The sequence below is a fragment of the Protopterus annectens genome, chromosome 3.part0 (assembly GCF_019279795.1).
Source record: "Protopterus annectens isolate FY-2018-M chromosome 3.part0, PAN1.0, whole genome shotgun sequence".
Classification (NCBI taxonomy): Eukaryota; Metazoa; Chordata; order Ceratodontiformes; family Protopteridae; genus Protopterus; species Protopterus annectens.
This window is the reverse complement of record NC_056731.1, coordinates 911,573,187-911,598,317: the sequence shown is the minus strand read 5'-3', so window position 1 is coordinate 911,598,317 and position 25,131 is coordinate 911,573,187. Positions and strand designations below refer to the sequence as shown.

Here is a 25,131-nt window from a genome sequence, read left to right as displayed (position 1 = left end):
ATGTTCCCTGAGGGTGTGAAGGGTTTCCCCAAAGGAAAGATATTCTGGTGGGAAGGCAGAAGGAATAGATTCCTCTGCATCTGAATCCTTATAAGCAGCAAGAGATTTTTCTTCCTCTTCAAAATCTGAATAATGAGACTCCTCAGAATCCTGTTCTGTCAGTATTTCAGGGGAAGGGTTTATTTTCCTTTTAGAAAGTGCGGCCTGACTACCCATAAGGGTGATCAGATCTTCCGCCATTTTAAGCATTTGAGCTTGTGGCAGTGGAGCAGGGGTAAAATTGTGGCTAGAGGTAGTTTTCCTTGAAGTGGCCTTGCCTCTAGGCATAAGAGTATCCATCGGTCTGAGAGAAATAGTAGTCGGAGAAGACGTTTTTTGTCTAGATTCGGTAGTATGAAAAACCTTCTCAGAAGCTGGTGCCTGCGTCGCGGCTCCAAACCAAGCAAGGCAGAGACAACCAATGGAAGAAGAAGATGAAGATGATTTCTGCTGTATACCGGACTCCAAAAGGGTATCAGTAGAGGTCTGCGATGGTACTGAATCAGGAATCAGGGGCTGCCAAAACGCCTCACTGAATTCTGGAGAACTGACAACCTACGTAGCGGGAGAGTTGTCGGAAGGCTTAGCCGTGTGTGGTTTGTCTCTATCTTTATCCTTATATTTGTTTGGAATGTGAAGACAGAAGACGAAAATACTTGGCTACAAAAAGAGCTCTATGGTGAACGGTTCTCGTGTTAGAGAGGGCACAACCGGCAACGGGGGATATCATGGTCTGGGTCTAAACAAGTGACAAAGTATGAATGGAAGTCTCAGTGTGGGATTTGTTTTCCACAGGCGACACAATTAACTTTTTCAGACATCAGTTAGTGCAAGAAAATGGATCCCCAATGGGGTACTTTGTTTTAGACGTTTTCAGCTGTAATTTGAACTCTAGTAGCGACTGACTACCACACTTACGAATTGCTTCTGCTATGGGCTCCACAGCAAGAAAGATTAATGTAAAAGCATCGGCTGCCTTCCTTTACAACACTGACAACCTGACGCCAGCCAGCAAGCGACAGAAGCCAACACAGAAAAACATCGACTCTGGTATTGGGGCTGGCCGAGGGATACCACAGCAGGGATAACCCACAGGTGATGACTGCAACAGTGAAACACGAGGAACTCGTGTATGGAATCTCTCCCCGAAAGCTTGGCTTACAACTTCCGATCAGAGACTTCTCTTGATCTGATGGTATCAGCATCAAGAGAGACTGGGATACAGTCAGGACTAAAGATGCCAGGAGCTCCTGTGCCAATGAAGGAACTACAGTTCTAATTAGGTCCCGTGAACCCTAAGCCAAAGGTTGAATCAGTGTTGATTCTTGTATGGGCAGGGGATAAGGATGGCCAAGAGTCAGCACCTTCACAGGAGAATGTGCTGGGATAACCCCAAACTGTATATGTGTCTTCAAAAATTTCTTCACCATCCTGTCAACATCTACTCTAGGCTTCCAGGTGACAGAGAAGATGGTGCGATTGATGATGGTCAAAAGTCTCTCTTAGTAGTACTGGAGAATGAAGCCTTGATGTCACTGGTTCTGGTGAAAAACGAGCCCTTGGAGAAGGAGCACAAGTCTGAGAGGTTGTCTGTTCCATCCTTCTTGGAATTTTAGAAGACTGAAGGGTGGAAAACTGGGAGTGCACTCCCGTTGGGACTGAGAGGCATGGTCAGTTCCGGTGATCTCTTTTTGAAACTTTTGATGTAGATTTCTCTCTTTCCTTTTCTTTCTCCTTGTCATATGAGATTTTGTCTTAGGTTTATTATTCTCTTTGCTGGTAGGGGTAGAAGGGGTAGCTTCTGTCAGAGTTGGAAGGAGCTCCTAAGAACTAATTTATCACATCACGTTTGAAGGGATATAGGACTGAAGGCTGCACAGGACTGGTAGTCTGTGCCTAGGTGAGCTACACCCAAGTCAGTAAGCACATTGTGTGGATCTTGTGAGGGCAATTTGTGCCAGCACTCCAAGCATTTTATGAAGCTTGACATTTCTGACATGTTAAGGCTGAAAAGGGATGAAAATTACTAGAAAATACAGCACACACTAAACTGTCTATAGGCAGAAAGTTAAAATAAAGGTATAACTAACCTACTAATCTACTGTGTAGTTGAATTATCTATTAATGAAACATATACAAGAATTTTTTTAAAAGTATTACAGAGATATAGAAAACAAAACATATCTAGAGAAAGTGAAAAGAAGTTATGTACTCACCATAACGTTCCATCTGAGTAGTTCTACTTCATTTGTCTTCAACCTGTGGGTACCGGATCCGTATCGGATCTGAGCCAGCAACTTCACTAGCATCTGCTCAGAGCTCCAAGCCCCTCCCCTTACCCATAATACACCACCACTACCTTCCATTCCCCAGATCGAGTTTGCTGCAACTTGCACTGAACAACCTGACCTGAAAAAAACACCTTATACCCCTAAAACCAGCTATAATGCTGTCCATATGGTAAGGTCAGGGGGAAGGAGGGAGGGACAGGTTGAAGACAAATTAAGTAGAACTACTCAGACAGAACGTTATGGTGAGTACATAACTTCTTTATCTGAACTAGTTTACTTCATTTGATCTTCAATCTGTGGGATAGACTCCCCAGCTACTAAAATACCTGGGTGGCCTTCAAGGAAGGACATTCTGGAGCACCGCGTAACCAAAGGGTGCTCTCCTTCTAGACATCAAATCCAATTTATAGCGAGAAATAAAGGCATGAGATGAGGACCAAGAAGCCGCAGAACAAATGTCATCTAATGATACTCTCGAACAAAAGGCTGCAGAAGTAGCCATGGACCTAGTCGAGTGAGCTTTAACCTGACCCGGAGGAGACGAACTTTTATCCTTGTAAATATGAAGGATACATAGGGAAATCCACCTAGCAATGGTAACCTTGGAGATAGGTTTACCCAAAAAAGGTTTAGAAAAAGGACACACACAACTGGTCAGATTTGCGAAAGGTTTTGGTCCTGTGTAAATAGAACTGTAACTATTTATGAACATCCAACGAGTGCAGCTTGTATTCCATTTTGTTTGTAAAATTCGGGAAGAAAACAGGTAAATTGATAGTTTGATTGATGTTGACCTCTGATGCTACTTTTGGAAGAAAGTAAGGATTGGTGTGAAGAGAAACCCTTTCCTTGTGGAAAATCATGTGTGGAACCTTGACAGACGCTTGCAGTTCTGAAACCCTCCTAGCAGAGATGATAGTCACTAGAAATGCTGTTTTCCAAGACAAAAACTTAAGATCCGTGGTTGCTGCAGGTTCAAATGGAGGAGTGACCAATGCTTGAAGTACCATAATAAGGGCCCATGGGGGAATGGGATCTTTGACTGGAGGACGTAAGAGGAAGATACCTTTGATAAAGGTTGTACGCAATCGGGAAGAGGCTAAAGAAGCAGAATTCTCACCCACATGAAAATGAGAAATGGCAGCTAGCTGAACCTTGATTGTAGACAAGCTAGCCCCTTGTAAAATATTTGCCAGAAAACCAAAAACAGCCAGAGCAGGAGCCGTGAAAGGATCTAAACTCCTTTGAGAAGCCCAAAAGGAAAAACATTTCCATTTGCTATGATAAACCTTCCTGGTGGACAATTTATGAGCTGCCACCAGAATAGACCTGACCAAAGAAGACAATCCAGGAGTCCTAGCAATTAAGGGAATTGGAGCAGCCAAGCTGTGAGTCTCAGACTGTCCAGATTCGGATGAGGTACCCTTGACGGGTGGGAAATGGGATCCAAGATCCGAGGTGAACCTAGAAGATGAGATCAAAGGAAGGGAAACCATACTTGGCGAGGCCAAAACGAGGCAATGAGGATCACTTTGCCTCCCCAGTCAACAAGCTTTCTTTAGAAAATTTGGAATAAGGGGTAGAGGAGGATAAGAATAAAGAAGACTGGGAGGTCAAGCATGGACTACAGCATCTCTGGGGGACTCCCCTGGTGGGGGGGTTCAGAGTGAAAAACTCGCTGCACTTCGCGTTGGAAGGAGATATGAGGAGATCGCAGCAAGGCCGACCCCACTCTAGAAAAATCTGCTCTGCTACTGAAGGGATTCAGAGACTACTCGTAAGACATCAGAATAGTCCGGCTTAGTCTGTCTGCTAGAATGTTGGACCGTCCCGGAATATGCGTTGCTATCAGAAAACGAGCAGTGGAGATCGCCCATTCCCAAACTCTCATAGCCTTGTGAAAAAGGGGGGTAAGATCTGGTCCTTCCCAGTCTGTTGATATACCAGACCACTGATATGTCTGACTGGATTGCAATGGTTCCCAAAGGCAGAAAGGCATGAAGGGCCTGTAACGCTAAAAGGACTGCCCCTTAACTCCAGAATGGTTATATGCAAACTGGTCTCGACTGTGGACCACATGCCTTGGGCGGTCCTTCACGAACAATGCCCCCCCACCTTAGTTGGGAGGTGTCTGTGGTCACTGTGGCTTGAGCAGGAGCTGGAATAAAAGGTCGTCCTTCCAAAATTTCTGAAGATTGCATCCACCAAAGAAGGGACGACCTGCAGATGATCCAACAGGGACCATTAAACTGCTACAGTCCACTGTAGTACTCGCATATGTAATCGAGCACATAGATGAAGTTTTATGGTCGCTGCCATAGAACCTAGGGCTCTCCAGACAGATTCTGCTGCTGTAAGGTGAGAATGGTAAATGAAGGTGACATGCATCCTTAGGTTTCAAACTCTCTCCGTGGTCAGGAAGATTTTTGTCTGTAGCGTGTCTATCCATGCCCGTATATATTCTATCACCTGGAGGGGATTCAGAAGGGATTTGGCTGTGTTGATCGTAATCCCTAAGTAGTGTGCAAGCTTTAGGAAATAATCTCTGGTCCGACAAAGTAGACGCTTGGTGAGAGCAGTAAGTTGCCAATCGTCCAGGTAAGGGTAGACCTGAATCCCCTGAAGCCTCAGGTGAGCCGCTACTACTGCCATGACTTTAATGATTGGCTCCTAGGCAGAAGCAGAGGAACCTCCTGGAGCTTCTGTGCATCTTCTATGTGATAGTAAGCATCCTTGGAGGTCGAATGAGCACATCCAGTTGCTCTCTTGCAGGTATGGCAGGACAGACTGTAAAGTGACCATCCAGAACTTTTCTTTGGCAACTGACAGGTTCAGAGTAGATGGGTCCTGAATGGGCCTCAAGTCCTCCAACTTTTTTGGCACCAAAAGGAACCTGGAGTAGATGCCCGATCTGGTGGGATGGGTTTGATGGCTCATTTCTGTACCAGCTTGGAAATTTCTAGCACTGCTACCTCCCTTTGAGTGGGTGGTACATCCGGGAGATGTTTGAAAGGTGTGGGAGGAACCACAAATGGGATTGAATAGCCTCTGGAAATTACCTGAAGCACTCACAGGCTGATGACACGGACCTCCCATGCCACCAGGTGCAATGGCAGGCGATCCCAGACTGCATCCGGAGCAGAGCAGACGAGCAACCCCTCGGGGTTGCTGCGCGGGCTTGTCCGATAAAGGTTCTTGAGACCCAAAATTCCTCTGACCCTCTCTGCCTCTGGGCCAGCATCTATCCTGTCCCCCTCTGCCTCTAGGGGAAGAAGAGCCCTGAGTGCCTCAGGAATACTGAGACTTCCAGAACCACATCTTCTTTTGCCCTCGCTGATTCCAGGAAAAGGATTTTTGAGGGTTCGAGAAGCGGATTCCAATGGCAGACAGTGTCTTCCCATCTTTCTCACTCTGGGCCAATGTGTCTCGGACGGTCTTACCAAAAAGGCTAGAACCGTCATAGGAGGTGTTTGCAAACGACGCCTTGAAAGGGTTTGTGAAATGACATAATCTGAGCCAGGCATTACGCCTCATGGACACGCTGGACCCAGGCGCCCTAGCTGCTCCTTCAGTACCATGTGAGAGGAATCGCATGGAAATGTTTGAAACTGCTGTCAAGGTAGCCATCCTCGTGGAGAATGTGGCTCTGTCCTCCTGCGACATGGACTTTTGGGGAGACTCAGCCAGTTCCTTAACCAGGTCGTGCTGTAGTCTAGTAACGTGGGCCAGATAAGTTCAGCGCCCTGATAGAAAAAGTCGCTTGATGCATAAACCTGCTTCCCTAGGCATTCCATCATCCTAGACTCACAGTCAGGGGAATGGACCAAGGAACTCTCCTGGGTTAGTTCCTTTTTGGTGGTGGCTGCTACCACCATAGCATCTACAGGGGACCCTTTATTCCATGCTAGTCTGTCTGTAGGGGGGGCTCAAAATTTTGTCCAGGTGTTAATGGATTGGTTCCACAGTGTCCGTCTCATTCCAAGCTCATGAGGTGACCAAGTCCTCCAAAGGATCTACGGGAGGGGAAACCCAGGAAAGTAGACAAGTCCATACCGAAAGCCTCCAGGAACACTGATTCATCAGAGGAAGGTTTTGGGGCAGACCAACCTCCCTGCCATCCAAATCTGTGTCTTCAGTGAGGGACTCGGGGGGAATCGAAGTGCCTCCTCTTGCACGTATGCTTGTGAGGGACCTCTCCAGTGGGGCTTTCTGGAGGGAACTCGCAAACCACTTGTTCCTCAGGGGAAGCCGCCTGGGACTCCTCAAACATGGGCTGTCCCTCTGGTAAAATGATGGGATTCACACAACACAGAAGGAGTCGGGGAGGAGTCCGAAGATATGGTCAGGGGCTTTGATCCACTGGAGAGAACCCTTTCTACAACATCGAACGACGAGGGAGAACAAGTTTCCTGGGACACCAGTAAGGGAACAGCTCTCCCCAGATCAGACGCGAGAATTGGAGTTGGGCCCAAAGTAGACTGAGCTCCAAGGGGGGAAACTTGACCAGACAACGTCAGAGCCGATGAAAAAAGTTCCACCCCCTTGGATCAAATACCCAGGCTCTAGTTCCGAGAGCCACTCGGAACAGAATTTGGATCAGACACACTCCAGGCAGCTTTTGGTGTTGAGGAGACAGGTACCATTGGCACCGACCCCCTGCCTAGGGCCATCCTCAAAACCATGTACTCCAAAACCGGGGGTCAGATCGGAGGAGGAGATATTGGTGCAAAGAAGGGAAGTGAGCTCTCCTCTCCAGAGGGCGAGGGGCTGGCAAGACTCCCATCTGAATTTGTGTGCGAATGAACCTCCATATCTTTTTATCCATGTTGGCCTCAGACAGGCTGCTCGTGGACCATGACAAAGCCACGGACTCCAACCTGGTGGGTTGAGGGACTGAGGCTCTAAAGAGTGGTTGGGGCTCCTCTTGCGCCGGGGAAAATCTAGGAGATCGGAGCCGGGGGGGGTCACAGTCCCTAGACTGACTTTTAGCAGGAGGTCCTGATGGAGCCCCAAAAGGTCCGGGGACCTCTTTCTCATTTCTGGATGGTGCTCTCTCTCCTTCTCTCTGCCTTTTCTGTGCTCCGCTTCCGCAGGCTTAGAAGTAGGAGAGTGAGTCCCAGCCTGGGAGGGAGGAGAAGGAAGGACAACGGTAGAAGGAGAAGTGGCCACAGCAACAGCTGTGACCGAAGCAGAAGAGGCGGCGGCCTCGGTAGAAGGTAACAGGCCTTTCAAAACTAACTTGGCCCACCAATCCTTGAGGGCACGCTGGTAAAAACCCGCGCAAATAGAACAGTCTGTGTTCAAATGGGCCACACCCAAACACAGCACACAGAAAGTGGCCATCAGCAGGTGACAATTTGTGGCCACACTCAAGTGCATCTCTTAAACACTTGTTTTGGAAGATCTGCCATGTCCCGCCATGTCCCACCACAAGAGTAAATTTTAAACAAATTTAAACAAGTTTTTAAAACAAATTTTAACACACGCCACTCACCGCACACTCAGACAAGCAAACGGAAGGCTGAGGGGCGGGGGGGAAGACAACTATAAACTAAAACTACCTAACTACCTAAAAGCTAACAAAAATGCTTTAACTCCACCAGCAAGGGGAGGAAGAGAGGAAACCTACACTAGCAAGTACATATACTCAAAAACACTAAACAAAGACAGAAACCCTACTCGCAACTTGGAGCTCAAGAATCACGATGCTTAGGCTAGCCGTGGCAAATGACATCTGGGGGACAGAAGGTAGTGGTGGTGTATTATGGGTAAGGGGAGGAGCTTGGAGCAGATGCTAGTGAAGTTGCCGGCTCGAATCCGATACGGATCTGGTACCTACAGGGTGAAGATCAATGAAGTAAACTACTTCAGATGAAAACTTTCACGGTAGGAGAGGAGTACAAGTCATGAAAATCTTTTCAATTTCGTAGAAAGCTCTCTGCACATCCAAACAGTTGAAGTGGCAAATATCAGTTTCTGTGTTTTAACTTAGGGTATTATGGGTAAGGGTGGAGTTAGAGCTCTGTAACCAATGAGCTTGAGAGGTGTGCCGAGGGCGGATCTGACAAAATCCAGATTTGAACAGATGAAAATAGACAACAATGGATCATAATATGCATCTGTATAGCTTTAAAAAAAACTGGCATATTTAGTTGCTAACCCATATTACATCATACAATTTAGTTTATAGGACACTAATGTGCAGTCTGAAAATAATAGCTGGTAAACCTGAAAATCCAGTTACTTACCTTTTTAATAAAACACCTATACTGTATCATTATTTGTGAAACAGGCAAACTTACGTTTATATAACAGAAATCAAATCATATTAACAAGTTCATATTTACAAACACTGCACATCACACATTGTTTAATCAAAGCAAAATTACATAAATTTGAAAACAAGAAAAAATATAAACATACAACAAATAAGTTGCACGGCTTTTTATACAAAAATTGTTAACCAACCAATTAAAAAATCATAACAATAAAATAATTACCTTACTAAATTAGGTATTTCCAATTACACTCTAAATTCAAACCATGACAATATACCATACTTTAAAAAATATATAGTTTCTTTATATAACAATCTCCAAGTACATTATCTTCACCAAATTTAATTGTTACGTGTTCCAAATGGTAGATTTTAATAATAAAACATTACTTTGATGAAACTGTTTAAAATGCATATCTCTAGGACTCTCAATTTTTTGATTAATAATGGATGGTTCCAAACTAAAGAGAAAACTGCATCTGACGGAGGGCATTATTTATGCCCTCAGATGTCCTTGTAATTTATTTTATACTGATGAGAGTAAGACAGCATTTAAATGTAGATTACAGGAACATATTAGAGAGATGCTGCGGTTTGTCTTTTCGGCTTCTTTTCGTAAGGGGTCGCCACAGCGGAACTCCGGTCCGCTAATGATTGGCAGTAGATTTTTATGATGCCGAGTTGCCAGCCCGACGCCCAAACTTCAGCGAAGGCACGCCCATTTAAGTCAGAAAATTGAGTCTCCTATAAATATGCATATTTTAAACAGTTTCATCAAAGCAATGTTTTATAATTAAAATCTACCATTCTGGCGCAAGTAACAGTTAAATTTGGTGAAGATAATGTAATAAGAAATTGTTATATAAAGAGACAGTATATATTTTAAAGTACTGCACACTGTCACCTCGGGGTTTGAATTTAGAGTGTAACTGGAAGTACTTAATTAGTGAATTATTTTACTGTTAATGATTTTTTAAGTGGATGATTAACATTTTTTGTATAAAAGTTTGTTTTCATGTGTTTAACTCCTTTGAAGACTTTGCTGAGGTGCTAGAGTACAATAAAGTTCTTGTGACTCTGCAACTTATTTGTTGTATGTTATAACTGTACATACATTGTTCATTTCCTGCCTTCTCCTAAACCACATTCCTCCTCCAAAATTTTTTTCTGCAAGCATTGTTCCCACAGTTTGCATGTTTTTTCTATCTAACTTACTCTACTCTTTTCTAAAGATCTTACTTCCTGTTCTCTTATCTCTGTTAAAATATTCACTTCTTTAGGTACGGCTGGTTTAGACTTTTATTTCCATTTCTTAGCAATTGCTTTTTTGGTAGCCTCAAGAATTAAAATTAACAAGGCCTTACTAAGTCTAGGCAATTCAGATCCTGTATCCCAGCTCAAAAAATAATTTCCTTGGTTACACTCAAAAGCCCAGTATTCCTGGCAAAGTACTTTGCAGGGGAATTTTTAAAGTCTGCCAACTCATTAAACTCCAACATAATATACTCCCCAGTTACCTCTTTCTTCCCCATTACACCTCCAACATATGCCATCTACAAGAGTAAAAATTCTTAGGTGCTGTTTGGGGTATAAAAGTATCCATACAAACACTTAAAGCAAATATCCTAAATCTAGATTTTCTTCCATATTTGAAGCAATACACACATCCTCTCATTGTTTCTTTGTGAAGTGCTTATCTAATCTCTTCCCAATCTTTTCTAACCTCCTCTGATTGATTCCTATAGTTATAACTCAATATTTTACAGATTCATAGCTGTGTACTAGGCTAATGGCCCTGGAGCCTTTACAAGCCTAGCCCATAGAAGTGCCCTGGCATCATGTCGCCTGACATTAGTTCTCAGTGCCTCTATCAAGTACAGCCACTGGAGTGATCCCCGCGGTGAACTTTCTAGTTCCCATCCACTCAAGATTTATCTTGAAGAGGGCTAGTGAGGTGTGCTCTGCTTGACATGTACGGGAAGTCTATTCCAGAGCATGGGTGGTCTCTGGGTTATGAACCTGTCCCTCCAACATGTTCTGTTGATTGTGGTAATGAGGTTGAAGTTTCTGGAGCATGTGGTGCGGTGGGATTGATTACATTTTATATTTTATGTGTCTACTAATTATCTCTTTTTAACAAAAGTTTCTGTTCTAGGATCAAATAAAACCCATCCAGTTCAGATCTTTTAATTTAGGATTTCCCCGTCCCTTTCTCTATTGATATCAATCCCTGACAGGGAAGGTAATCGCTAGCCTGTAATCCAAGTGTCTTCTTGGCCTCTTCCCATTTTATTACCTTTTCCTATTTGTTCTCAATACCTTGGGTTCCACTGCCAGCTTCAAGTAAATCCCAGCCCCCTCTCGCCTATTTGATATATCCCTTATTCCAGTCATCTCTATTGGCAAAATCTCATTTTCTCCATTCCTGTGTTGGCTAAGTTCTCAGTATACGTTCTGCTACTTTAGGAATATAATATTCTGTACAGCTGTTTTTCTCCTTAAGGATCGGCATCCAAAATACCACTCTTTCTTTATTTCTTGAATTACTCTACTCCACTGTCAATACAATCACCACCTCAAAGTATCTCACATTAACTCCAGGCTTACCACCTTCTCTTCTATTATACACACATCAAACTAACATTGCACCAAAATGTTTACTACGGACCAATCACATCTCCTCCCACTATTCCTTACCACAGTCCACAAGGCAAATCACCTAACCACATTGTCATATCCCACCCTGAAGTCAAAACATTTCCAACCTTACCCTGCTCACATATCACTAGATAACATACATATCTATTTTCACCTGATATTACATTCTAACACACAAATACTTTTACTATTTTTTAAACCCATCACAGCTGACATGCTACTCCTAACCTGTCTTAACCTCTTTATCTTAATTCTCAACCTTGCTACAACCATATCCTCGCATACTCCCAACACACCAATACACAACATCCTCCATCTCCCCAATAAACAATACAACTTCTCGCATATCTCCCCCCAGCTTTCCTCTATACCCTCTCATATTACTCAAACCACAAATTGCCCTCCTCACTATCTATAAAACCACATGACACCAGTACCATAAACTATTAATAAGAAACATTCCCATGGTTCTCAATCCTCATTACCTATCTACTCAAATGTGGAGGCATACATCCTAACCCAGGCCCACCCTCTAATCCTAACCACAACAGTAACCCCGAAGATTTAAACATACTTGCACTGAACCTTAGAAGTAAATTAACAAAATAACCCCACTGCATGCCTGGATTTATTAAAATAAACCTGCCATACTAAACATGACTACACCCCAATGTTAAAGACTCAGAAACAACACCTCCAAACTTTGCAATAATCAGAAGAGACAGATCTAAAAAATGGGGGAAAGACAGCCCCTTCTATACCCCTCTGCACTCAACTTCACACCCATAACCAGTAATATACCTACATTTTCTAATGCTGAGGTACGAATCTCTTTTCTGAACCTCAACACATCAAAAATAATTTGCATAATAATAATATATAGCCCATAAGGTCACAATATACCAGTGCTGGAAAATATTTTATCCTGGACATCCCAAACAAACCTCAAAACAACAATCTTAGGAGATGTAAATATTGACTGGCAAACCATAGCTTTCAACTTTCCCCACAAATAGTATAAATCTGTATGTTTTTTCTCAGCTTATCAATACTCCAACAAGATACAGCAAAGATCTTACCTGCCGGCCCATCATGCAACACAAAAAGAAGTTAACACCCTTATCATACAAGGTAGATGGTGGCACTTGTGATTTGTAGGTCCCTACTCCAAATTCATCAGCAACTTTAGAAAAGTGTCTAGTGGGGAAGCAGATCAAAATTCACCTGAAATATCCTAGTTTAATGAAAAAACAAGTTTTCTATGAACGTTAAAAACGGAAGACTGAGGGCTGTTGTAAATCAAGAGTAAGGAGGGGCTGGAATGAATGAAAGGTTACATGAAAGTAGATGTTTTGGGTTGGGAACAAGGGCGTGACTACTGATACAGTTTCTCCAAGATGTAGTCCCTAGCATTAGTTTAGGTAACAAAACATATAAAAACTATGTGACAGACATGTTAATCATTCACAATTTTACACATATGGCCCTCTTGGCTCATTTCAATGAAAACCAGCTGGAGACAGCAGAATAGTGGCTAGCTGCCTTCACATTTGGTAAACCAGTACTCCACTATTAAATCTGCTAAAAAAATTGTGCCACTTCAAATATCCTATTAAGATTATCAGCATAGAGCAAAACATGGAGGAATTCTTTCAAGCAAAAAGTTTTCAAAGAGCAACCCTTTCACAGTCAAGCTTCTAAAAATGGTATTCATGCACTCCATGGATATGTAACTCAAGGTATATTGAGGTGAACAAGTAAAAGCAGCACAAAGCATATTAAGCTCAGGCAGCATCAACAGCCATAAAGTGTAAATTCATGATATCCAGTCAGGAAATTTTCAGATATGAAGCCTTGTAAAGAAAGCATTTTGACACAACAAGCTGCAAACAATGTTGTATAAGCATGTAATGTGTACTATATTCATGTTATGAAACTTTTAAAACAGCTTAAATACCTGCTCACTATGTATTCTCCATTAAGTCCCTTCTTAATCTTTCTCACTAGAGACATAAGTTAAAACATTTTGGTTCTCACAGGCACTAGTCAATACAGTCCCTCTGGAACCTGAATGTTTCGTTCGCAAGGCTTACCAATTACCTAGTAAATAATGGTCTGCATTTCTTCTCCTTCAGCCAAGTACAGAATTTTTCACCGACTTTTAATTAGCAGTTTTTTTAAATTACTGTGTGCTGTCTTTATCTTTCACATTGTATTACTGTAGGATCCTGAGCTGAACCAATACACATTTACACAGCTTGTAATTACTTCCAAAGGAAGCACAGTGTGTGAAACAGTACACCTACTGACCAATTATGAAGGAATCATTATCTTTTGTAATTTATATTCACCTGGATATGGCACTCTTCCTTTTGTAACCAATTCTGTTAAAAGAATTCCAAAGGACCAAACATCAGATTTAATTGTAAATCGTCCATACAATGCAGCTTCTGGAGCAGTCCATTTTATTGGAAACTTGGCCCCTAAGAAACAATAAAAAATGCAATAAAGTTACTGTAAATGTGCACTATTTACATAGATGCCCTCTGTCAGAACAAGCACCCTGTAATCACAACCTAAATAAAAGTAAACAACTGCAGGAAACTCATTTCCTCACAATCGGGTTACATTAGCTAGGCTTGTGAAGGCCCTTCAGCTGTTAGCCTAGTAATCTCCTATGAACCTACATACCCAACTGTATAACTATGACCATGCATATGTAATAATCAAAGCAAGAAGCCGGTTAAAGCCACAAAAAGGCAATATACTGCAAAAAACAAATTGATGCTGTTTACACTTGTTAAAATATGTACTCATCCACTATATGTTTAGGTCAGATTCCTGACATTTAAAAAACTACACACCACCATTCCACTTCACTAAAGCTAAAAGAGCTATTATCAAAAAATGACTACTGACAAATCTCATCACTACATTGCATCCTTAATGTGCTTGAGTAAATACAATCCCTGTTATTTTTTAATCATATAAGTTAGTCTGTTGTGTGACAAGCAATATGGCTACTGACCATATGACAACATGGTTACAACTTTACCCACAACCTCCAATGATGCATACAAAAGCAGTGAGGAGTGTACATTAATGGGCAATCTTTGCTGACATAAGTGTTTCATCACATTTCCTATAAGATTCTTGAGTTGCAAATAAATCCCTGACCAGAACAGCATTAACTGGTTCTAAAACTCTCCTCTAACAGAAAATAGAGAGCTAAAGTCTTCAACTCACTTTTACAAACTTTACTTCTCACAGTGGATATGTAACAATGAACTGTACTAGAATGCCTTTCCTTCTCTAGCCACGGCAGTTCCATCACATTGGAACACCTTAGCCTCAAAACTATACTCTATGCAGATGACCTGGAACTCCTTACAAGTAACTCCCCATCTGCTGCTCTTGCTAACAGAGCTGTAAATTAAGCCCAGAAAACAAAAGCAGTGTTATTCATATGATAAAACTGTCACATCTCAATTACTCATGTTTCAAATGGATAATTTCAAATACCTGGGGATACTGCTGATTAAATCCCAATGATTTCTCACTTACATACTATCTTTGCAAAACTATCTATTCCAGAGGTGTCCAACAGGTGGTCCTAGGGCCACAATCTTGCCCACCAAAGTATTTTATCTGGTCCCTGGTATGTCCTACAACTATGCCCCTCCCTGTCAAACCTTGCCAAGTATGGTGACTGGTTCCTTAACCAAACAGTTTGGACACCCCTGGCCTATTCTTTTTATAACATCCTTGCTCCCAAACTCAAATTTACTTATTATGGATGTCTTACTATGCTAAAATGAACATTGATTAGCTATAGCACTCTCTTCTTCTACTATTGACATCAGCTGTCTCCAAACTCTTAATAAAGTCTGCATAATTATCCCCACTGTCCAACATAACAAACGCATTAACCTACAACAGCTCATACGTTTGCAGTCCATCTCAGATATCTAAAGATAACTTGAAACATCACACAAACTTCTCTACTTCAACTTCTGCTCTACCCTTGTGCAACCTTATCCAGTTTCCTACATGCCTTACCAGCCTAGTTACCTGGTTATCAAACAGAACTAACAATTTAGTTCTGTTTTATAATCAGGTAGCTAGGCGGGTCAACTATCCATTTTCAGCATGATCTGGGCTCCAACGGTGTGACAAAAGCAAGAAATTACAATTTACAGAAAGAGAAAAGAGAAACTGAATGTACTATAATGTAAAAGCTACCCAAACTAACAGAGTTAACAACAGTTATATAAAACAAACATTTACAAACTTAATATTTACAACAGTGTTTACAGACATGCATATTAGGACCAAATGTTCTGTCTGTGTAATCTGAAGGAGGTCCATGGAGATACCTGCTCTACTCCGTAAAACAAATACAAATAAAATAAAATAATCCATATTCCTTCACTGCTTACTCATCCTGAACTTTTGCAAATGGCAGTCAGATTAGTCTTATAAAGACCTGTTTTTTTTGCTCAACTTCATATGAATGATTTTTTTTACACCCTCTGGAAGCAGCAAAAATGTGCTAAAAACAAATTAGGGAAAGGCTGCAACCACTGCACTGTAAATGCAGAGGATACTGACAGCAACATCACACAAAGTGTCAAAATTACCTAGAATGGCAAGTGATACTCAAATCATTTAATTACCTTCCAGAAAAGAAGTTCTGAAAGAAATACAAATCCAGGGAAGGCCCTCGAGTGATCATGGGGTGGTTCACTGGTTCCTAATTTAGCTCACCAGTAATACACCACCAAAGACTATATAATCCACAGGCACTCTGATGTGTTTAAAGGATAGTGTGAAAAACAGCGCTAACGAGATAAAATCCAAGTTTGACAGAAATTGTGTAAGTGATACTGCAGTGCATAAAATGACAGTTTATTCGACAGTACAGTAATACCACTACTGATGTGAATTCAGTAGTGGAATAAAAATAAATGAGACAGCTGGCAATGCATACCTATTTAATATAATCTGTTAGAGATGGCTTCTTGTAGCTATGCTCGTAAATGGCAATTATGTGTGAGAAACTGCCTCCAAAGGGATGCTGGCCTCTGCCTCTTAAGAAAACGTGTTCTGTTGCAATGGTGAAGACATAATACATCAGATTAATACGTTGCCAAAGTGGTTAGAAAGACCTTCTATATAGCCCACCTTATCACAAAAGGGTTCGCATCTAAATCAAGAGAGGTCATTGTGCCCCTCTGCTCATCACTCATCAGGCCCATAATTGAATACAATGCCCCTTTTGGGATGTACCTTACCAGACACCTGCAGCAACTGGAGAGACCCCAAAAGTACCTCACCAAGAGGATCACAGGCTACAAACAGATGTCCTATGCAGCTCGACTAAAGAAACTCCAGCTCTACTCAGCTGCTTACTGCCTACGCAGAGGCGATCTATGCCTGACGTACAAAGCCATGTCAAACCCAGAATTAATGGGCATGCTCCACCTCAAAAAATCCAAGTCCCTTAGAGCTACACGCTCCAGGGACCTAAACCTCAGCACAAAAATAAATAGGACATGCTGGAGGGACAGATTCATTTCCCAGAGGCTCCCCTCACTCTGGAATAGAATCCCAGCTGACCCTCTTTAAGCGAAATCTGGACGCGTGGATGGGAAATCGCAAATTCACCCCTGGGATCTCTTCTGTGTCCCTGCTAGACAGAGGCACAGTAAACTAATCTTAAAAGGGTACCTTCTGTGACCTACTTTACAGAGGCACAGTAGGCTAATCTAATAGGGAGGCGGAAGCCAAATACACTCTGGCTAGGCTTATAAATGCCCTAGGGCAGATATAGCCTAGTATCTACCTATGAACCTATAAGTGCACCTACAACAAGCTAAGACGCTGTTGCATTGTAATGAGCACAAAAAAACAGGATTTGCAGGCTTTTTTCCCATAGTGTGTCTACAGAGCTGTATGGTACTTGGGTCACTTAATTTGCTTAAATTTAGTTAAAGTGGTATGATGCATGTGTCACTTAACTTAGTTAAATACAACTTTGTTACTGAATGCAGCACACTCAGTGCTGTATAAATGTGCTTAAAGTAGCTTTAATTGATAGCTATAGGCAAACAACTGATTCTGCTCCTCATTTTAAGTGTGTTTAATACATTCACTTGTTTCGGATTCTGCACTTGGTTGGTGAAGCTAAACCAACTACCAGCACAGTCGCACTTAACATATCAATAGCCGCAGAACTGACAACATTAATGAGTTAAGCTACAGTATGGTAAAGTAATGGGACATGTGTAAGTGAAAATAAATGCATTTATATAAAACTAAACTCTACAGAAGGCGAATAAAAATGAAAGTTAAGTACTTACTGCAACAGTAGGTTCCATGTTGTCCGTTTCCATCCAGTTCATCAGATCCGACTCAGATCTGATGCCAGCCTTTTCTAACAGAATTTGATTCCAGAGCTCCACTTCCTCTACCCATAATACATTGCTCCTCCTTCATTCACGGCAGATCAAATTTATCCCTCACATTGGTCCTAGAACATACAAGAACAAATCACAGGAACTTGATAAAGGACTTGAAAGGGGAAATCCAAAAGGCTTGGGTACCTGACCATATAGAAGGCAGACCACAGAAAGGAGGGGGGGACCGGAAGGATGATTGAACTGGATGGAAACAGAAAACAATGATCTATCATTATTAGTCACTACATAAATTTCTTACCCAAAGTTATCTTTTCCATCCAGCTTCAACATGTGAAGCAGAGTCCCCAGCCACGTATCATCCCAAAGTGGACTTAGGATTGAACATGTCAAAGAATGCTGGAACCAAAAGAAGCCCTGGCCCTTGAAAGTAGATACAAATTTGTAATAGCATAATACAAAAGTATGATACTCACCAAGTAGCAGTGGCACAACTGTCATCCCTAGAAGCTCTTGAGAGGAATGCAGTAGAGGTTGCCAGTGCCCTAGTAGAATGTCCTTTGGGTTTTGCAGATAAGATCCTTCCTCTCAAGTTTTACACAAAGGAAATGCAATCAGAAAGCCATTTGGATAAGGTTGCCTTAGACACTGACCTGCCCAGCCTGGCCCTGGAAATAAAAAAAAATAAGAGCTGCTTTGTTTTCCTAAAAGCTTTGGTCTTGTCCAAATAGAATTTCAGATGTCTATGAATGTACAGACAACGCAGCAAATATTCATCCTTACTATTAAAGTTCAGGAAGAACACAGGCAAGTGAATAAGCTGGTTCAAAGTAACTCCAAGGCTCTCGTGGGCAAACAGGAGGGATACATCCTGAGGGTAACACTGTCCTTATGGAAGAGATAGATGATAATGCAAGTACCTCAGTGACCCCTCTTACCAATGTAAAAGCCACAAGAAAAATAGTTTTCCAAGATAGCAAGTTCAAGGGAATGGTGGCTGAAGTCTGGAAAGGATGGCTAGTTAAAACTTGCAATATCAATGACAAATCCCAAGGAGGGATAAAATACCAAACTGGTGGCTGCATCAAGAACATACCTTTCAAGAAAGCTTTATAGTAACTACAGGAGAGTTATCTCTGTCAATGTGAAAATTATAAACAATGGCAAGCTGTAGCTTAATAGTAAAATACTCAAGCCAGACTGATAGATCAAAAAAGAAATCTAGAATAGCATCAAGTGGGACTGAACAGGGGGGTCCAAACCTTTAGATGAAGCAAAGTATTTCCACCTGCTAGCATAGATCTTCCATGTAATAAGACTGCTGGGCAGAAGACAAAATATTTATAACTCACTAAAATTTGATAAACATCTATCTGACCCTCAAAAGAATCCACTCTAAACTAGGAGCTCTATACAGGCTTAAAGTTTACCTTACACAAGCTAGACTGGCCACTGCAAGATCCCACTTGCTATCCACCCTCCTATACTGCTCTGAGGTCTATATAACCTATCAAAAACTGACCTACATAAACTAGATTCCTGCTATAACAGAATAGTTAGGCTTGTCACCAACCAACCCCACAGAACACACCAATGCACCGTTTGCTGACAGCTCAACTGGCTAGAACTTCCCAACCTACTATTACTAAAACAACTTTCACTTGCTCATAAAATCATATTCAACCTTACTGACTACCCAGCACTATCAAACCTAGTCCAGCCAAACACAAACTGTAGACTCCTCAGGTTATCCACCAAACTAATGCTAAAAGTAATCCAGTCTCACAACTATCACAGAGACTCCCTCTACTCCCACAAAATAGCCAGAGACTGGAACACCCTTCCTCAACAGATAACTAAAACCCCAACCTGTCCACATTTAGAACTACCATGAAAGACTATTTAAATAATTGGATATGCCCCTGTATTGCTCCCAACTAATATTCTTCCTGTTTTTTCCCACTCATCTCATACAAGACAGCCCAAATAGTGCTCATCCCACAAAGGGCTATCCCACTACCTGTCTTTTCTTTATGAATCTTTGTTCCTTCAGATGACCTAACTTGTAAACTTACATGACCAATTTTGGTCTTTCAGAAGTGACTCACCTTGTAAAGCTACATGACTTGTGTATCTCATATATATCGTAAAAAAGTACTCCTGTTTGCCTGAAACTTGCATGTTTATACTGTATTTTTGTTATTACATGTTGCTATATAATATTTTTGTTAAGCTCATTTACATACTGTTAGCAATGTACTACTTAAACTAAGTTTACTGCTTGTACCTTAATAATGTTCTTTTTGTTGTGGAGCTTTACTCCCAGAGTCTCCACTGAAAATGTTTTTCAATGCAGTTGGACACTACCCGGTATAACAAATGTAAGCAAATAAATAAAAATAATTATGAGAGAGAGCTTGGGATTCCTGGCTCTCATAAGAACTGCAGAAACCATGCAGTTAGCCTGCGGGTAATAAATGTTGGGTGGAAAGATCCCTGCAGGATGGAAAATCAACCATGGAATGGGGTCGAGCACCCAGAGTGGGTGTCAGAGGTGAGGCTACAGAAAGGGGACTCAGACCTGTCTGGGCCAGAATGGGGCAATGAGAATTACAGCATCTTTACAATGGAATGCTTTACAAAGAAAGTTTACTACAAGGGGAGTCATAAGACAGGCCCTACAGGAAACCTGTGGGCCAAGCACACAGAACAGCATCCCCTGGTGGCAACCAGGTGCAAAAACTGATGTACATCATGTTGTATGGGGTGGCAGACAGATTGTAGCAAGGGGTGCCCCAGCATCTCAAAAACCCAGCTGCTACTTCTGAATTGAGGGACCATTTATGAGGAACCGAAAAGTTTCTGAACTTCAGGAGATGACGCACACTGCCATACTCTCATGGCTTTCCGACAGAGGGTAAGATTCCCCCTGCCTGTTAAAGTAGCAAACCACAGACATATTGTCCATCTGGACCAAGATCACACCCTTGATGACATGATCCTGAAAGGGATGCAACAGTAGTAGGACCGCTCTCATCTCAAAGACACTGAAGTGCAGCTTGGTCTCAGAGGATGACCAAGCCCCATGAACTGTCAGGTGTCCATAGTGACCATGGTATGAAGTTCAGGAAGAATGAAGGGACGTTATGCAGTGACAAGAAGGATTTCAACCACCACATCATCTGTAACCAACAACTGTTTGTTACAGGGACTGAGAATTTCATGGGAAGTGTCAAGTATGACCATTGAGCTGCTAATGCCCACTGCAGAATCCGCATATGGTAACTCACCAGAGGTACAAGGCAAATCAATGCTGACGTGTTCCAGGAGCCTCAGTATCATGGAGCTGGGGGTTGTGAGACGAAGCGGATCAGATGCTTCTACTTACAGAGAGACCTTAACCTGCAAACTAGAAGTTTTGCTGTCTGAGAAACTATACACAAATGGTGACCTATGAACCCCAACACTTGAATGGGCTATAAAATGGATTTCTTGTAGTTCACAGTGGAGCCTAGGTTTAGGCACAACAAGTAAGAAGTCCCAAGTTTAGACTAATTACACTCTCATGGAGGTGATAAGGATCAATCATACAGATATGGAAAATCATGGAATCCCTGCAGCCGGAGCCAGGTTTTCATGACTGTCATGCACTTGGGAAAACCGGGTGGCTATGGTGAGCCTAAAGTGCAGCACTCAGAACTGTTAATGACTGGCTTCCGCCAAAAGAGCACAAATCTCCTGGAGTGTCTCATTATCATAAACACACAAAGACATACTCGGCTCTGATCAAAAATCTACCAAAACAGCAGAGGCCACCAAAGCAGACACCCAAACAACCACCACCTCAGAACACAACACCTGCAACACATAGACCTCACAGTCAGAGTGTCAAACAGTCACAGCCCTTAAGGCCAAACACAATGCCAGACACACTAGTCATTGGTGACTCCATAGTCAGACACACTGACGTCCGCTCACCAGACTGAGTAAGGAGAAGGTCACAGTAAGCTGCCTGTCGGGCTAGAATCCGCCACATAACGCAAGCACTCAGGTCTCTCAACAGCAGGTACAAATACTCAGTCATTGTCCACGCTGGTGTAAACGACCTGAGACGCACCTCCTTGGACTACATGAAAAGAGACATTGAGGAGCTCTCTGATTATGTAGCCCAGGCAGGTATGACCCTGACCTTGTGCAGTATCCTACCTTCACCAAGAATGATGCCACAATACAGAGATAAGATGATCAGCTTTAACAATTGGCTTAAACTCTGGTGTCATTCAAAGGGGATCCAATGTCTGTCTGCCTGGGATGACATGCTGGACAAGCCACGCTGCTTGCAAGGGGCGGCTTGCACCTGTCACCCTGGGATTCCGGATATTGGCAAAGGCTCTTGCCACCCCCATAGTGCCTTTTTTAGGCAAGGCTCAAATTCTAAACCTACCACCCTAGAACACAAAAAAGGAAAAAACTAAGGGTAATGCTGCTCAATGCCAGAAGTCTAAATCTCAAAATGCACGCACTCGAGGCCCTTCTCAGTATGGAGAACATCGATGTCTGTGCAGTGACAGAAACCTGGTTCAAGGCTCCTGAGAGCACCCCAGCACTATCAGGTTTTACCTCTTATCATGCATTCCGGCCCCAAAATCCGGACAATACCAAGAAAGGAGGGGGGGTATCCATATTCATCAAAGACACCCACACCTCAAGACTGGTGGCAACGCATGATGCATCGGAGACCATCCAGGTGCAATTAACCATAGGCAAGACTGCTCTGCAAATTGTAGCATGTTACAGGCCACCCTCACAAACTCAGGAACCTCACATGGCCTTCCTGAAAACACTAGAGGGGATAAATGTATCACCAAACACCATCATACTAGGTGACTTCAATTACCCTAATATAGACTGGGAACACTACTCAAGCCCAAACACCCTAGCCCAAAAGTTCCTGGAATTCATAAACTCAAATGCCATGGAACAACTAGTCACCATGACCACAAGAGGAGAAAACATACTTGATCTCATCATCACGAACATGGGAACACAATGTTCAACACCGAAGTATACCCCTCACTGGTGAGATCAGATCACAAACTAATCTCGCTGGAGGTCCTCATCCCACCCCACCTGAAATAAAAAGACCACAGTAAAGAACTTCTCAAAGCCGACTTCACACTTCTAAAGACTAGTGTGGTCTCCTTTAAGGCCCCGAGCCGGCGGAAAACAGTACTCAAGCCGCTGAATCACTTACAAATGCCTTCTACCAGCACCTGCAGGACTGCATGGATAAGGCAATCCCAAGCAAAACAAAGACTCTTTGTACCAAAGGCAAGCGTCCAGTCTGGTGGACCCCAGCCATAAACAAACTCTACAACAAAAGGAGGAAGCTACTACAAGATAGAGCAAAATCCTTAAAAGGTAAGACACCCTTGATCACTATAAGTAAAAACTAAGAGCTCTCATAAAATCATCCAAAGCAAATTTTGAGAGAAAAATAGCTAAAGACTCAAAAGACAATCATAAGGCCTTCTTTAGCTATGTTAGAAACCTGGGAGGAAACTCCCAGATATGCTCAGAACTAGTTCAAAATGATGTGAAGATTACTGATCCTACAGACATTGCCAACATACTGGCTGACAGGTTCAGTGCAAACTTCTCCCCTCCCCAAAAGGAGAGATATCTATACCAAGCGATTGCAGCCCCCAAACATCTCCAACGCCCAAGTGAGAACTGCTCTCTCCAAAGCAAAAACACAGCATCCATGGGACCTGATGGTGTCCCCGGCTGTGTGCTCCACGAACTCAATGAGGAATTAAACCCACAGCTAGGACAGCTGTTTAATCATAGTCTTACCTCTGGATACGCACTCCAGGAGTGGCACTGCAACTGTGGTCCCACTTCACAAAGGCGGTGCCTCCACCGACCCTGGAAATTACCGCCCATTAGCTTGACAAGCCTTATCTGCAAAGCCATGGAGAGGATCATAATGGACCTCATAAATAAAGACATAGGGAATTTGCAGACTTTGGATCCATCCCAGTTTGGCTTTGTCAAAGGCAGATCATGCCTTCTAAACTTGGTTGACTTTTTGAAACAGTCACCAAAGCCATTGATGAGGGAAAGGCAGTCCATACAGCCTACCTCGATCTGGCGAAGGCCTTGATACAATACCCCACTCGGGTATCATTGAAAAACTCATCAGCTTAAATGTTAACCCATACATCACAAGATGGGTTGCAAACTGGCTGAGTGACAGAACCCACAGGGTCAGAGTTGCTGGCGCCATGTCAGACTCAAAGCCTGTCACAAGTGGTGTACCACAAAAAAAAAAAAAAAAAAAAAGTAGAAAACACATCTGACACAGATATCCTTCAGAAGGGTTACAGAAAGGAAACTGGTGCCAGAGCCTGGCCAAAGAAATGCAAAAATGCAGTTACCCTGGGAAAAACAGGACCCATGAATGGGGCGACACCCAGAGTGGGTGTCAGAGGTGAGGCTACAGAAAGGGGACTCAGACCTGTCTGGGCCAGAATGGGGCAATGAGAATTACAGCATCTTTACAATGGAATGCTTTACAAAGAAAGTTTACTACAAGGGGAGTCATAAGACAGGCCCTACAGGAAACCTGTGGGCCAAGCACACAGAACAGCATCCCCTGGTGGCAACCAGGTGCAAAAACTGATGTACATCATGTTGTATGGGGTGGCAGACAGATTGTAGCAAGGGGTGCCCCAGCATCTCAAAAACCCAGCTGCTACTTCTGAATTGAGGGACCATTTATGAGGAACCGAAAAGTTTCTGAACTTCAGGAGATGACGGCACACTGCCATACTCTCATGGCTTTCCGACAGAGGGTAAGATTCCCCCTGCCTGTTAAAGTAGCAAACCACAGACATATTGTCCATCTGGACCAAGATCACACCCTTGATGACATGATCCTGAAAGGGATGCAACAGTAGTAGGACCGCTCTAATCTCAAAGACACTGAAGTGCAGCTTGGTCTCAGAGGATGACCAAGCCCCATGAACTGTCAGGTGTCCATAGTGACCATGGTATGAAGTTCAGGAAGAATGAAGGGACGTTATGCAGTGACAAGAAGGGATTTCAACCACCACATCATCTGTAACCAACAACTGTTTGTTACAGGGACTGAGAATTTCATGGGAAGTGTCAAGTATGACCATTGAGCTGCTAATGCCCACTGCAGAATCCGCATATGGTAACTCACCAGAGGTACAAGGCAAATCAATGCTGACGTGTTCCAGGAGCCTCAGTATCATGGAGCTGGGGGGTTGTGAGACGAAGCGGATCAGATGCTTCTACTTACAGAGAGACCTTAACCTGCAAACTAGAAGTTTTGCTGTCTGAGAAACTATACACAAATGGTGACCTATGAACCCCAACACTTGAATGGGCTATAAAATGGATTTCTTGTAGTTCACAG

The 25,131-nt window shown here is 42.7% G+C and overlaps 1 protein-coding gene across 1 annotated transcript in view; it reads right to left on the bottom strand.

The window, feature by feature from the left end:
• The window catches only part of YES1 (YES proto-oncogene 1, Src family tyrosine kinase), a gene marked incomplete in the record, with an annotated part of 1,508,191 nt that overhangs the window by 117,204 nt on the left and 1,365,856 nt on the right, over window positions 1-25,131 (bottom strand). Inside the window, 1 exon segment of the mRNA XM_044065234.1 lies at window positions 13,617-13,748. Coding sequence (XP_043921169.1) covers window positions 13,617-13,748 — 132 coding nt within the window.